This window comes from Bos grunniens, chromosome 20, assembly GCF_055505025.1.
Source record: "Bos grunniens cultivar Pamir isolate PY7600 chromosome 20, Bosgru_T2T1.0, whole genome shotgun sequence".
Lineage (NCBI taxonomy): Eukaryota > Metazoa > Chordata > Mammalia > Artiodactyla > Bovidae > Bos > Bos grunniens.
The window spans coordinates 13099706-13113720 of record NC_141184.1 but is presented as its reverse complement, the minus strand read 5'-3'; the positions used below and the strand labels follow the sequence as shown (position 1 = coordinate 13113720).

The 14015-nt window shown below is 45.8% G+C and overlaps 1 protein-coding gene across 12 annotated transcripts in view; it reads right to left on the bottom strand.

The window, feature by feature from the left end:
• TRIO (trio Rho guanine nucleotide exchange factor) overlaps window positions 1-14015 on the bottom strand; it is a 363061-nt gene that overhangs the window by 124793 nt on the left and 224253 nt on the right. For all 12 annotated transcript variants that reach the window (XR_015148618.1, XM_086361236.1, XM_086361240.1 and 9 more), the window contains 3 exons: window positions 10392-10506; window positions 6820-6935; window positions 3471-3593 (listed from right to left, as the gene is read on the bottom strand). Coding sequence is in view for 11 of the 12 variants with exons in the window: in XM_086361236.1 (XP_086217362.1) it covers window positions 3471-3593; window positions 6820-6935; window positions 10392-10506 (354 nt within the window). In the remaining variant the exon portion in view is untranslated. The remainder of the gene's footprint in view (window positions 1-3470; window positions 3594-6819; window positions 6936-10391; window positions 10507-14015) is intronic.

The window sequence follows — 14015 nt, the reverse complement described above, 5'->3', positions numbered from 1 at the left end:
TATTTTAATTTGTACTTTTTAAATGCATTCATGTATTGTATTTGAACTGTACTTGAATTTGTATACGTTCAAAGTGTATTTGAATTCACAGAATTCAAAATTCAAAGGACACAGAAGGACACAAAGTGAAAAGTCTTCTCTACATAGGCCTGTTGCCTCTATCAGCTTTGTGCGCATGATCAGATCAGATCAGTCGCTCAGTCGTGTCCGACTCTTTGCGACCCCATGAAGCGCAGCACGCCAGGCCTCCCTGTCCATCACCAACTCCCGGAGTTCACTGAGACTCACGTCCATCGAGTCAGTGATGCCATCCAGCCATCTCATCCTCTGTCGTCCCCTTCTCCTCCTGCCCCCAATCCCTCCCAGCTTTATTACATACAAACAAGTATTTGTATGTATACATGTCATTTTCTCCCTTTCATTTTTTGCATGAATGCGTATGATAAGCACTGCTGGGCACCTGGTGCCTCTAACAACTCCTGCTTCTGCTTTACCAGCAGGACACAGCAGCCTCCTTGCTTCTGTAAAGAGATTTTTATGAAAGCAGATTTTTGTTTTTAAAGTGTACAAATGTTATAATTCGAACAACTTCATCTTTAGGCATAATCAAGGGACTAGAGAAAAATAAAGGCAGACTGAACGCTTAAGCCCACAAACTCAAAAGAGCCTCATTCGTGGTGTCCTCAGGTGACCAGAAGCCCGGAAATGATGCAGATTCAATGGTCTTGGACACTGTCTGGTCAAAGAAGGTGTCTGGCACAGGAGACTGGCAATCAGGGAGCCGTGTGGGGAGAAGGTGACAAGATTGTGAAGGTCAACCTAAGGCAGCGGGTCTCAAACTTCAGCATGCATAAAAACCACCTGGGGAGATGGTTAGAGATGCTGTGTGTCAGGGCCCGCTCCCAGCGAGTCCAGGTCAGTATGTGCGGTGCCTGGTGAGGATTGAAATCTGCTTCTAAGGAAACACCCAGAGCCTGGATGCAGGTGGTGCGTGCAAAGCATTCTGAGAAACTGCTGCCTTGAGTTGCCAAGGAATCAAGGTGAGCCTTAATCAGACGGTGAGGCGAGGCTTTATTTCCATTAACCCTGAAAACGTGAGATTACTAATTATGTAACTACTGGATTGGAAGATGTCATGTCAGAGCAAGAAGAAGGTTTCTCTATATAACAAGAGAAAAATGACTTCTTAGGAGATAGTAAGACGGAGGGGGACAGGTGAGCAAGGGCCTTACTTCAACATGAAAAACTAAATGACTTCTCCCAGCACCACAGCGAGAGTTGTCTGATGAAAAAGAAAAGTAGCCAGAAACCAAAGAAAAAAATGCTAAAAAAAATAAAAAGTGCGAGTTGCTCTTTTCAAAATCCATGAGTTCCTCTTAGCAAAAAGAATTCCGTATACCCAATAGATGAAACAGCTCTGTGTATTTGGAAAATAAAAAGGTCAAATTTCACCTATGATTTTAGATGTTTATTTTTTTTTTACAAAATGTGGGCCAAAAATATGCCTCTTACTGCTCATTCTTCCAAAAACCACAAGCCAAGTTTGAGGAAAAGGAAAATTTAGGAATAATGGGAAAGCCCCTTTGTACAGCCTCTACTGGTGGCACAAAGCTACCACGATGCTCAGTCCTAGATGGTGGCATTCGCACCCCTGTGTGCAGGGTGCGTCCCCCAAGTTGTGCAGAACGGCTGTCTGGCTGCACATGCGGCCAGCAGAGCACAGCATTCACGGGGATTTAAGTTGGGGCAAAGAAGCAAAACTTCAATCTACTTGAGTGGTATCTTAGGCATTTTCTTTGTATCTTTATAACCGAAGGATACTCAAGAAACAAATAAAAATCATCAAATGCACACAATAACTGTATTTATTATCCAATTACTAACAAAAAATAACAATTACACAGCCAAAGCCGTGCTGGAGCTAGAGGAAGCGAAGGCAAAGACGTGATGCTTACCTGCAGAGGCAGCAAAGGCCAGCTCCCCTCAACTGAGCAGGCGGGAGCCCCCTCGGAGCACCCGTGGCCCCTCTGGGTGTAAACCCCCACTGAACACCAAGGCTACCCGCCGAGCCCCACTGGACTGTGGGCTCCTCCAGAACAGAGACCGTGGGTTCCCACAACCCAGAATCCAGAGGCCGAACGAAAAAATGAATTTACAGCTTGTGGTGGGGGCGGGGCCCGGGGGAGCAATGCCCAGGGAAGATTAACGGGAAGTCAGAAATCGCTACAGAAAGTGTGAAAAAGTATAAGTCGACATGATACAAAGTAGCTGTTGTCATCCTAAATGATTTAAAAATTCCCCATTGATATGTTCTCAAAGCCAAGTTAAGGGCCACCTGAGAAAATCAATCTTCTTACCTTACAGGAAGACTACTCTTTAACCACAATTGCTACCCAGCTTGACCACTGATTTTCTACTCTTAAATCTGAACTTATTTCCAACTTTTTCTAAAACCTTAAAATCATCCAAAACAGAGGTGCTTCTGAAAACTGTACAAAGAATGCATATTCAAAACTCTGAAAAACAAAAATACCACCAGTTGAGAAGATAAGCCTAAAAACCTCAAAAATGTTTTGTGGTTTTTAAAAAAAGGAATTAGCCCTGCAAATATGTATTTGAATTGAGAAAATATTCATGCCGATGTGTGAATTCTTACATACTTGCTTAAAAATTCATAGTCATACGTGCTGTCTATGCCATAGAGTTGTATTTAATTCTGCAGGGAAGTGAAAATGCCTCCAGTTGTATAAGCCTATGAATAGCTACTGACATAAACTGTGCCAACCATCAAACCCAGACAGCCAGGCATGATGCTACTGTATCCGGGTGCGATGCTACTGTAACAGTTTTCACTGCTTAAGACAAGGAAAGGAAACACCCACAGGACCCGCCTAAGTCAAGCTGGGAACACCAGCATTCCGTAAACATAGCAAGTACTTGGAAAATACCTTGGGAAATAAAACAGAATGAAAATAAGAGAAGAATAACGAAAAGGACCAAGAAGCAAGAAAAAATAAAGGATGTTGTAGGGCTTTCCAGAAAATCAGAGGAACAAGAGGAAACAGATAAATGTAGGCACAGGTGGGGACAGCATGAAAAGGGCTCAGAATCATCCCTGAATTAAGGTCTAACAGCCCCTCTGGCTCAACCCGTTCCTCCATTTTATAAGGCACGTCTTCAACAACATTTTTAAGACCTTATTTATACAAAATAGGCTTCCCTGGTGGCTCAGATGGTAAAGAAGTCTCCTGTGTGGGTTCAATCCCTGGGTCGGGAAGATCCCCTGGAGAAGGAAATGGCAACCCACTCCAGTATTCTTGCCTGCAGACTCCCATGGACATAGGAGCCCGGTGGCTACGGTCCATGGATCACACAGAGTCAGACATGACTGAGCGTGCACACACACGTGGTTCGAGGTTATCTGGGCAACACCTGGCAGCCACTCAGGCCTGGGGCCGCCGCAGGCTCACCTTGGCGGTGATCTGGAAGTCCTCATGCTCCTTCAGCAGCTCCTGGGTGTGCTGGATGCTTGAGCCCGTGGACGTGTGGGTGGAGAGGTAGAACTCCCCGCTGTCGTGGATCCACTCCAGAGCCTAGACGTGGAAGGAGTGGGAGAGAGTTCAGGCCTTGGCGGCGGTGAAGCAAGGCCCGGCTTCCCAGCATCTCATTTAAACATCCGCAGGCCCGGGCTGGCCCGCCAGCTAGAAATGCTCCCTCAAAGAGAGACGAGAGTCTCAAGCGTGTAACTTCCTTCCAAAAGGAGAAGAAAAAGTTGACATTCTGGAAAAATGGGATCGTGTCACTTGGGCATCCACAAGGCCTAACAAGTTCAAGTGTTTCTTACGACCTTGGACCTAAAGGACCGTAAACGTGCAGTGAACATCATTCCTCAGGAGTACTGACACAGCGTGCATGAGGTCGGAGACCTGGAACTGCTGAACACTGACATTCACGTCAAGGGACTTGAGAACCTTCCTGGGGAGTTCTAACTAATAAAAAAAAAAAAGAAAGAAAGAAAAGAAAGCAGGAGCAAAGGCCCAACTTTCAAACGTGCAGCTTGAGGCCTTTCTCCCTGTTCCCGCCTTCAGTGGGCCCTCAGGCAGCACCCACTTGGCTTTTGGGGGCTCCCACAGAGGAGCCTCCTCATTACGTGTAAGATGCTCTGGGCCAGGCTAAAGGAAGCCGAGGCTCAACCTCCTGGATGGAGGAGAGAGAGATGATCCCCCCTGGGGAGAGGGGGGCTGGCCAGGCTCAGGCTGCAAGAGAAGGATACAGTCTAACTCCTACTCACTCCTTCATGTTTTTAGATGGAAGCAGTTTTTCCCCTTCTTCCCCTTCTACGGGCCTACATCGCAAATGAAATCAAACTTGCTTAAACATACGCATCTAAAAAAGGAACACCATAGAAAAAACATATAAAAGCAAAAATGCTTTCGTATCGGCCCTCATAATCTCTGGGTCCAGTGTGATTTGCTGGTCTAGCAACAGAAAATCACTGTCTCTATTAACACTTTTATTTTTGAAAAAAAAAAAAAAAAGCCACAGCCCAGAAGACTTGCTGTGCACCATCCTCGCTGAGAATTTACTTTTGTTTTGCCGGAGTGAGGCTATTCCACCTTGAAAGCAATGCTGACACTGAATCAAGGCAGAAACCATGGAGGTCAGTTCCCTCAAAGGTCCCTAGCGGTTCTGCTCACAGAGGGAGGGGTGCCTGAGTGTCTACCACGCAGGCAGGTGCTGAGGGGGGCGCTCGGGATGGGAGAGGCCAGGGCCCTGTCCTTGTGACCTGGAGGGACTCCCGGGCTGAGAAGGGATGGGCTGGGAGGGAAGGGCCCTGGGCAGGGGGAGGCTGGAGGGTGACGCGGGGAACCTTGGGGGTCACAGGGCCTGGGTCTTTGGCCTGGAAGTGAATGGGGTTGCTGTATGGAAAAGGGATTGGCAAGCAACACAGGTTAGCAAACTGGCCCAGAGGTGTAGACAGGACACGGCTGGGCTGGTTCCCGAGCCGGCTCAGACGGGGAGAGGGGAGGGCAGAGGAACCCGATGAAGGGGTGGGGACGGGAAGATGAGGGGAAGGCAGGAATCAGGGAAAACACGGGGAGACATGGCACGTGGGGAGCCTCAGGTCCACTTCGGCTTTGGTTAAGGCCACAGTGGAGACAGGCCAGGAGGGAGGTGGGGTCTCTAAATCTGGACACCAGAAACGGGAGGCCAGGGCTGGGAGATACCGACAGTGCGCGATAAGGAGAGGGGAAAAAGAAACAAGAACGAGCCCTGAACTGAACGCCAGCTTGCAGGGGTGGAGATAAGGGAGGGAGGAGCAGCTCGAACCCTGAGGGGCGCAGAGCAGAGCCTGGGTCGCCGGCCACAGGCCCACCTGGAACCCCAGGGCCTCGTCCCGAACCCTCGAGCCAGCCGGGGCCACCAAGACCAGCGTGTCCCACACACTCGGTATTTCCTGCACGTGTGCTGTTACTGTGCAGACCAGAGCCCAGCCCAACTGGGCCGCAGGGCTGACGGTCATCCTCTGTCACAGCAAAAACTGAATCATCTTAAATTTTCGGCAAATGAGCTGACTTTAGGAAACAGCGGCAGCATGTTCCATTATTTCTCTTTGTCAAGGGAAATACTTTGTCAAGAGAACAACTTTGTTCTCTGTCACTGAATGACTCCTTGTCTTTCAACAGAGAGATAAGAAAGATGTGTGAGAGAAGATGATGAAACCATCTCTAATTAGAAATCAAATCAGGCCCCTGTCAATTTGAAATATGGTTGGATTCTCTTTTTAAAAATGTTAAGAAAGTGGACTTTAAACACTAAAAAATACTACTCCTTGCCGCCCCTGCTGGGCATTACGATCACTGCATCCTGGAGAGTCAGTCAAGATGAGGGAGAGGGCGCCAGGTCCAGGGACCCTGAAACCTGCTCCTGCCCTGGGATGCCAAGCAGTTCTGGGCAGCAGGCCCCACAGCGAGACTGACATCTACCAGATTAAACAGAGTCTGTTCCCCAACAGGGAAACCTGCGCGGAGAAAAACAACCTTTCTGTGACTGTATGCCTACTCTGGGTCAGGCCCACATCAAGTTTCCAGGAGGATGGGGCAGATGGTGCAGGTCTGGCGCAGTCCCCGGGGACCAGGAGCCCTGGGGACGCCCCGGGGACTGAGACGGCTCACGGGGTTCCGAGAAAGCCCCCTCCCCTCCCTGCCCCCGACCCTCCAGACTCTGCGCTAACAGTTTACGGATTCTTATGCAACTGTTAAGGCCAAAGAGAAGTGACGGGAATCTTCCTGTTTGAGTTACAATCAGACAGACTTTACCCTAAAACGACCTCCACCACTGATCATCGGGGCTGAAGGCCTTGATTCCCAAAATGACTTCCGAGGGGTGGGGGCAATATGGCAAACGCACCATCTCGATGTCTCTGCCTTAGCCAAAGGCACGGCAGAGTTTTTCGACTCTACTGAATTCTGAGAAATACTGCCACAGTTCTTAACTTTAGCTCCATTTATCTGAAGAGCACAATTTGTATCTTGAAAATGTAGACACAGCAATGTAAAAAGCTACCCCTGTATTATTTTCCAGTGACTGAAATCATGATGGTTACTGCTGGGCAGAGCCGAATGGCACGCTTGTTGAGGCCAAAATCACCGAGGGACGCACGTGCGTGAGGCCGTGGGGTTGTCCTGCAACGAACTTAAGTGAAAGGCACGGCAATGGTGTCCGCTCACGAGGGCGGACACGCCCCCCACCGCGCGGTCAGCAGCTGCCCAGCTGACGGCGGCGGCCTGAGCGTGGGGAGCGGGCCAGGGCACTGACCTGCTTGGCGCTTCGCTCGAAGACCACGAACTGCTGGCACTGGTCCAGCCGCCGCTTCCTCATGGTCCAGTAGTGCAGCACCCTGTTCTCCCGCTGGAAGAGCTCGTTCAAGATATCTGAGAGAGAGCAGAGCGCCCCCGGCGGGGCCCGCGGCGGTCAGCACGCCCGGGAAGGACACGCATTTCTGTTTAGAAAGGTTTTAATGCAAGTGCCACGGCAGATCATCAGATACTGAGCCACGCTGCCTGCCCGCCCGGTCGTCTTCACACGCCTGTACAGACCGCCCCAGCCCACTCTTAAGACTGAGGTCACTGGACACTGAGCCAGCCTCTAACCCCTCAGGTCGGCAGGGTCAGTGGGGTAGCGACTGCGCCCCTTGTTGGGGAAATCTGAGGATGCCTGGGAAAACACCATTATTAGGTATTTTGTGCGAGACCGTGAGAACATTCCCGCAGAAGGAACTTCAGCGGGCCTCCAATTAAAATTAATAAATTAATTTACAAAAAAAAAAGATGCCAGTCAAAATGGTGGCACAATAGAAGAAAATGATGGGTGTTAAAAACAAAACCAAAACCAAACTCTCAGGAGAGGAAAAGACGTGAAGTTGAGAAGCACGAAGCCAGAAAGGAAAACGTAAGACAACAATCTGATTATATGAGAATTAAAATTGTCATGATCAAATAAAACAGTACATATGTAAAAATATTACACCAATTAAGAGCCCAGAAAAACCACTGGGAACATATGAGACATGGATCTAATTTACTGACTGCTACTGCTGCTGCTAAGTCTCTTCAGTCGTGTCTGACTCTTCGACCTCATAAACGGCAGCCCACCAGGCTCCCCTGTCCCTGGGATTCTCCAGGCAAGAACACTGGAGTGGGTTGCCATTTCCTTCTCCAATGCATGAAAGTGAAAAGTGAAAGTGAAGTCGCTCAGTCGTGCCCAACTCTTAGCGACCCCATGGACTGCAGCCCACCAGGCTTCTCCGTCCATGGGATTTTCCAGGCGAGAGTACTGGAGTGGGGTGCCATTGCCTTCTCCAAATTTACTGACTAGTGAATGGGAAAAATGTGAATAACCTGTTGGCAAAACGAGCAAAGCATACAAACATGAAGGTCGTGATTTTATGAAATGGTATGTGGCCAATGAAAAGTATGGACACACATTTCATTTCACTCAAGCAAAGGGATCAGTTTCTGCCATCTTCCTGGGCTGGAGGGACGGAGGAAACCTGCGTATGTGTATTACTGAGGCAGGGAAATGGAGTACAGACCCAGCAGATGGTAACTGAGTGACAGGTAATGACAGCGAGGTGTGCACACCCTTCAACCAGGAACTGATCTTTCAGATACGTTGCTGACATAAGCTCCCAACACGACCTGTACAGATGCACACGCACCGAGATGCTCTTGCAAAAACTGGCAGCAACATAGGAGAACGTAAATTAGGGGTCATGTTAAATCAATTACGGAATCAGTACAATGCTGGACAAGAAAAACAACAGACCAGACCTCTAAATTCTGATATAGAGTAAGATTATTACTAAGTGAAAGAAGAAAATTGCAGGGGAATATGGTCCCATTGTGATTAAAAAAAAAAAAAAACCACCACAAAAACTAAAAAGCCAGATGGATGAGTTGAAGCTAAGCATGTTTATATCCGCACGTCCACCTACACACACAGAAGGATGCACAAAGGTCCTCACAGAGGTTACCACAGGCAAAGGAGTTAGGTATTTATAAAGTCTGTACGCTTTAAAAATCTTTTAGAGTGAGTCTGTTTTTACTCAAGAAGTTAATAAAGTAAACAGATTAAAAAAAAAAAACTTTAGAGAAAGATTCCCCAACTGGAATTGCAAATCAAATAAGTGATACCTAGAATATAACTTTATTGGAAAACAACTTTTCCACGAACATTTACCAAGTTCCTCATTGCTGAGTGCTGTGAGAAGCAGGAGCCTGCGAGTCGCACGTACCCGCAGCTTGGTGGTTGGTATTGCTCTGGTCTCTTTGCTTGAAAAAGTGAACTAGCTTAGTGAAACTAATTAGGACTGAAACTTGAAGCCTGTCAAAAAATTAACCTACCACTTAAAATGAAATGGCTCTAAGTCTTTTCTAGTCTATTATTTCTGTAGCCTGTGTCTGAGGCAGTGCTGAGGCTCGGGTGAGGATGGAAGCTGATAGAACAATGCCCGAGTATCGATAGTTTTAAACAACTCCCATTTCCTGAGGACCCATTTCCATGTCATTCCAATTCAACTTGTAGAAACAATTACGATTAAGTTGAAAGTGATATATCACTTGGATGCATTTTTATTGCAAAATAGTCAATCAGAATTCTATGGCTTTTATTAGTAGCCTTAACTTCCACTTGTCTCAGCCCTACCTACAGTCTAGTATAATTGCTCCCAGGTCTTTTTCGATGCATTTCCGAATGTGTGTATATGGTTTTTACAGATTTTTAAACTCAAAGGATACCCATCTACATAACTTTCTTTTGCAATTTGCTTTTATTAATAATGCTTTAAGTATATAAAACTGGTAACACAGTGTAGCAATGAAACGGGTATATCATTTCTGTGATTTAAACTTTTAAAAATAATTGGCCTATAGATAATTCTGGTTTTCATTTTTTCCCTGATTCATATTTTCACTCACTTTGAATAAAACAGTCAATGTTAATAAATATCTTGAACATGTTGCATTTTCTCCCTCAACTTGACTCAATAAATTATAAACCTATGTTTATTAAATATTTTATTACTGAAGTAAGATAACTTATGATTAACTTTAATGGTATTAAAAAGACATTTATAATGAACCCCTCGTGGACATTTAATTTCCAAGTATGTGGGGTTTTTACAGTATCTTTGATATTAATTCCTCATTTTGACATTAGTTTCTCATTTACACGCTTTCTTCTCTGCAATCACCCTCTGTGATTTTTCAGTCTCCTAACTTTATTGAGGCTTTCAATGGCTAAGTCAAAGATCTCTCTTGGTAAATGTCACATTGCTCTTGAAAAAATGGGTTCTTTTCAAATATCTTTTGATACTGATTTCTAACATAATTCCACAGGGATAAGAGAACAGACCCTGTATGACTTCAATACCTTTAGACCATGAAATTCTTGCACATTGTTTTATGTCCCTGCATATGTTCCAGTGTCTCCTTGTTTATAGTCTATGAGAACTTAAATAGAATTTGTATCTTACTGTTGTGTGAAAACTGTATAAATCTTAATTGTGTTGAACTGGTGCAGAGTGCTTTTCAGGTCTACTATATCCTCTATTGCTCTGTATTTTCATTCTACAAATTTTTGAGAGTTTGATATTGTAACCCCAACTAAAAGTCTTAACTATCTACTTAAAAATTGTAATATATAGTGGAACTATATGTAACTTAGTTCTGTGTCTTTCAAGTCTCCTGTAAATGTGATATCATACTTTCATAACTGAAAAAAAAAATAAAAACACCAAAAACAATTTTTAAAGATGAAACGCAGCCCTGGAGAAGATGCCCGAGCACGCGCTGTCGGCTGCCCTGCCAGCCGAGCCCTGGCGCACTCACTTTTCACTTGCTGCTCGGGGGCCTTGATGTGCGTCACCATGCCTGGCATGTTCACACTGTTCCTGTGCAGGTACTTCAGGAAGACGTCCGCGTTCCTCCTGGCAAGCGTGCAAGCCTAAGCAACAAAGCAGAGCAACGTGTTCACAGGGTTCACACAGACATGTCTTCGGTGTATACGACTGATGGGAGCATGGAGCTCTATCACACATCTAAAGCGTCCATCTGGTCAATTTGCAGTCTGAAGAATACATAGGCTGAATCCCATTGCAATTAAAAAAAAACAACAACTCAGTCTTGGCGCCCTTGCTCCAATGAAGCCAGCGGCTATGTTGAGAGCCGCCCTGTGACGAGGTCCAGGGGGCCAGGGTCTGAAGGTGACCACTGGGCCGCAGCCAGAGGGGAAGTGAAGCCTTTCTTCCCAGTTTAGCCTTGAGGTGACTGCATCCCTGGCCAATACCTTGATCGCAGCCCTGGGAGAAACTCTAAGTTGGAGGGCTGGGCTAAACCGTGCTGGGAATTCTGCAGAGGGCAGACAGTATGTATTTTCGGATCTCGAGTCATGCAGTCTCCGTGTCTCTGCTGTACCTACTCAACCTGCCCACTGTAGCTGAAGGCAGCCACGGATGACACTTAAATCAATGGGAGTAAATGCACTTAGCCGTCAGGTCTTAGCCTGTAACCCTTTGGTTTAAGCCACTGAACTGCACGGTGGTTTGTTATACGGTTTTACTGCTGTAACAGACAACCAATAGCACGTGTTTAGAAGTCAAATAAGTAATTTCATTAATGTATTAGAGTTTCATTTAACAGAAGACAGATAAATATAAATCAAAATGGTTCAGGGGGATTAAAGGGATTGAAATCCCTTAACTATACTAGAAAGGGAAATATCTTGCCCATCGCTTAGCCCAGATCTGGAGTCAATCTTTTCCTCAAGGAGCTCCATGTCCTTCTTGTAAGTGAACGGTACTAAGAGCCCACAGCCTGGGCACGAGGGACGCTCGTCATCAGTGGGCAGGGCACTGTTCCTAGGCCTTTTCAGGGGCTGCGGTATCTTTATTTTTAATGAGAAAAATACACCATGAGCCTCTACTGATCAGATTGAAATAAGCTGTCATGACAAACAGCAAGATAGCCATGAAGACTGCTAGGGTCATGTCAAAAGGACATCCGAGCCAGCCTGACTGGAAGGGGCTGTCACCAGCAGGACAAGTTTAGGATATGAAAAGACATACACTTGATTTCAATGAGTGCCTGAAACACACCAAATGTTAAAATCCATGATGATGCTACAAGAACACATTGATCATAGGCAGAGGTTGCCAGGGAAACAGCTCATTATTCTGAAAATCATCAACAGAGGGAAACGGTCACGCATAAATCCCACATTATTTGGCCAAACTCTATTCTAGCGTAACCAAATAACTGAGGAGGAAATAATTCCATCTAACCAAGACAGAAGGAGCGATAAGACTACCGCCCTGGTGCAGCTCTAATGAAGGGATACCACCACTGGCAGCTAAACCCAGCGGATTAAAGGCTGATGGGGAAGCGCACGAGGGAGGCTACGGGCTCACCATGTCTGGGGCACTGATAAAGCCTCAGATCACAGAGACAGCAGGAGGAGACGGTGTGTGTCCTGAGGCAATGCCGTGGGAAATACACAGCATCAGCCATGAGGCGCCCTAAGCATGCCCCACACATGCACCATGAGGCGCCCTAAGCATGCCCCACACATTCACTCAAACCGGAACCTGATCGAGGCCCTCAATCCAGCCAAGGGAAACGGAGAGAATCCAGGATGGTGCTAAGTGACCCACAGGATGCAATCATCAGAACTGGGATGAGGGAAACTCCGCAGTATGAATAATTCATTTCTTTACTTAATAAATGCTAATTGAAAAAGGGAGGATAGGTTTAGACTAAGATTTAAGAGACATACCAATCAAATCAATGCGTGGGCCTTGTCTGGATTTTAATTAAGACCAGGTATAGAAACAAATTCATGGGACAACTGGAGAAATTTGAACACTGCTGGATTTTACATAAAATAAGTTATTACTTTTTCAGATCCGATAATGGTATTGTGGTTACAGAATGGTTTCAGAGGGATTCCCTAGCGGCTCAGATGGTAAAGAATCTGCTGGCAATGCAGGAGACCTGGGTTCAATCCCTGGGTCAGGAAAATCCCCTGGAGGAGGAAATGGCCACCCACTCCAGTATTCTTGCCTGGAGAATCCCATGGACAGAGAAGCCTGGCGGACTACAGTCCATGGGGTCACAAAAGAGCCGGACACGACTGAGTGACTAACACTTTCATACCTTCAATGGTTTTAGAAAGGAAGAATTTAAATGCTTAGAGACACACAGAAGTACTTATAAATGAACTGGCATAATACCTAGAATTTAAAATTACCCAGGAAAGATGGGCATATGCCCACATGTTGGTAATTACTGAATCTGGGTGAGCAGTACACAGGGGTTCATTATCCATTCTCTCAATTTTTGTACACATTTTTAAACTTCTACAATAAAATGTTTAACAATGTCCAGCACGTCAAAGACATAATCCTAGATGAAGGAAAGAATCTGACCCGGTCTGTGTTGATTTTTGTTTGTAAACTTAAACAGCAGCAACAAGCAGGGTGGGGGGCTTTCAGGTTCTATTTGAACAGTTGTAACTGAAGATCCCAGGAAGCTCCGTTTTCCCACCTTGATTTGCTTAAAAGAAAACCTCTGTGGGAGAAGCTCGTAACAGGTCAGACACTAGGTTTAAGAGTTTTCCAAGAGTTACAATTTGTTCTCTCAGACCAAACAATAACTCTAATAACTCTGTCAGCTCAGAGGATCACCTTCAAAATGAAACAGAAACAGAAATGATTAAATGTGACCGGATATGGTGTCGGCAAGGTCAGGATGCTGGAGCCAGGAGGAAAACCAAACTCCTTCAAGCAACAATGGCCAGTAAACACCAAACCTATTTTCAACACGTCTGAGTGGCCACCAGCAGAACCCAGGAGGTCGTTTTCACAAGTGGAGAATGCAAGGTGGAAAACTATTACAAGTTAATGCAGCTAAACCTTTCAACCCCATTTTAAAATTAACTGTTGTGAAGCACACCAGTGACTCATGTGTGACTATAACACGGCAGCCTTGAAAAGTGACTTATTTAAACCTTCTCAGCGTTAAGACTTCCAGCTGGGCCTGAATGGGATTAAATTTCTCTTGCAGGAAACATTTCCTGAATAAGTATTAGTAACTGGTCCTGTGACCCCCAGGTGTTCCTGCACTGTGCCCACTCTACACTGGGCTCACACATGTTCCGAGATGGTCTTTGTTCCTAAAAAGGCTGAATTTCCAAAGGAAGATTATTTTGAGCTCTAAGCGCTTTTGTTTCAGCACATCAATTTCTGCTTGTCAGTTCAGAATCACTTGGTATTGGGACTGCTACCCATTCTTTATACACACAGATTTCTGTCTAGCTCTTTCTCTGTGAAAAGTAGGAGAGTGTAAATCACAACTGAAAAAAGACCAAGATCTCTGATCAGTTAACTTGTTGCTGATGCAAAAGTGAAAGGCGATAGTCACTCAGTCACGTCTGACTCTTCGTGACCCCAGGGACTG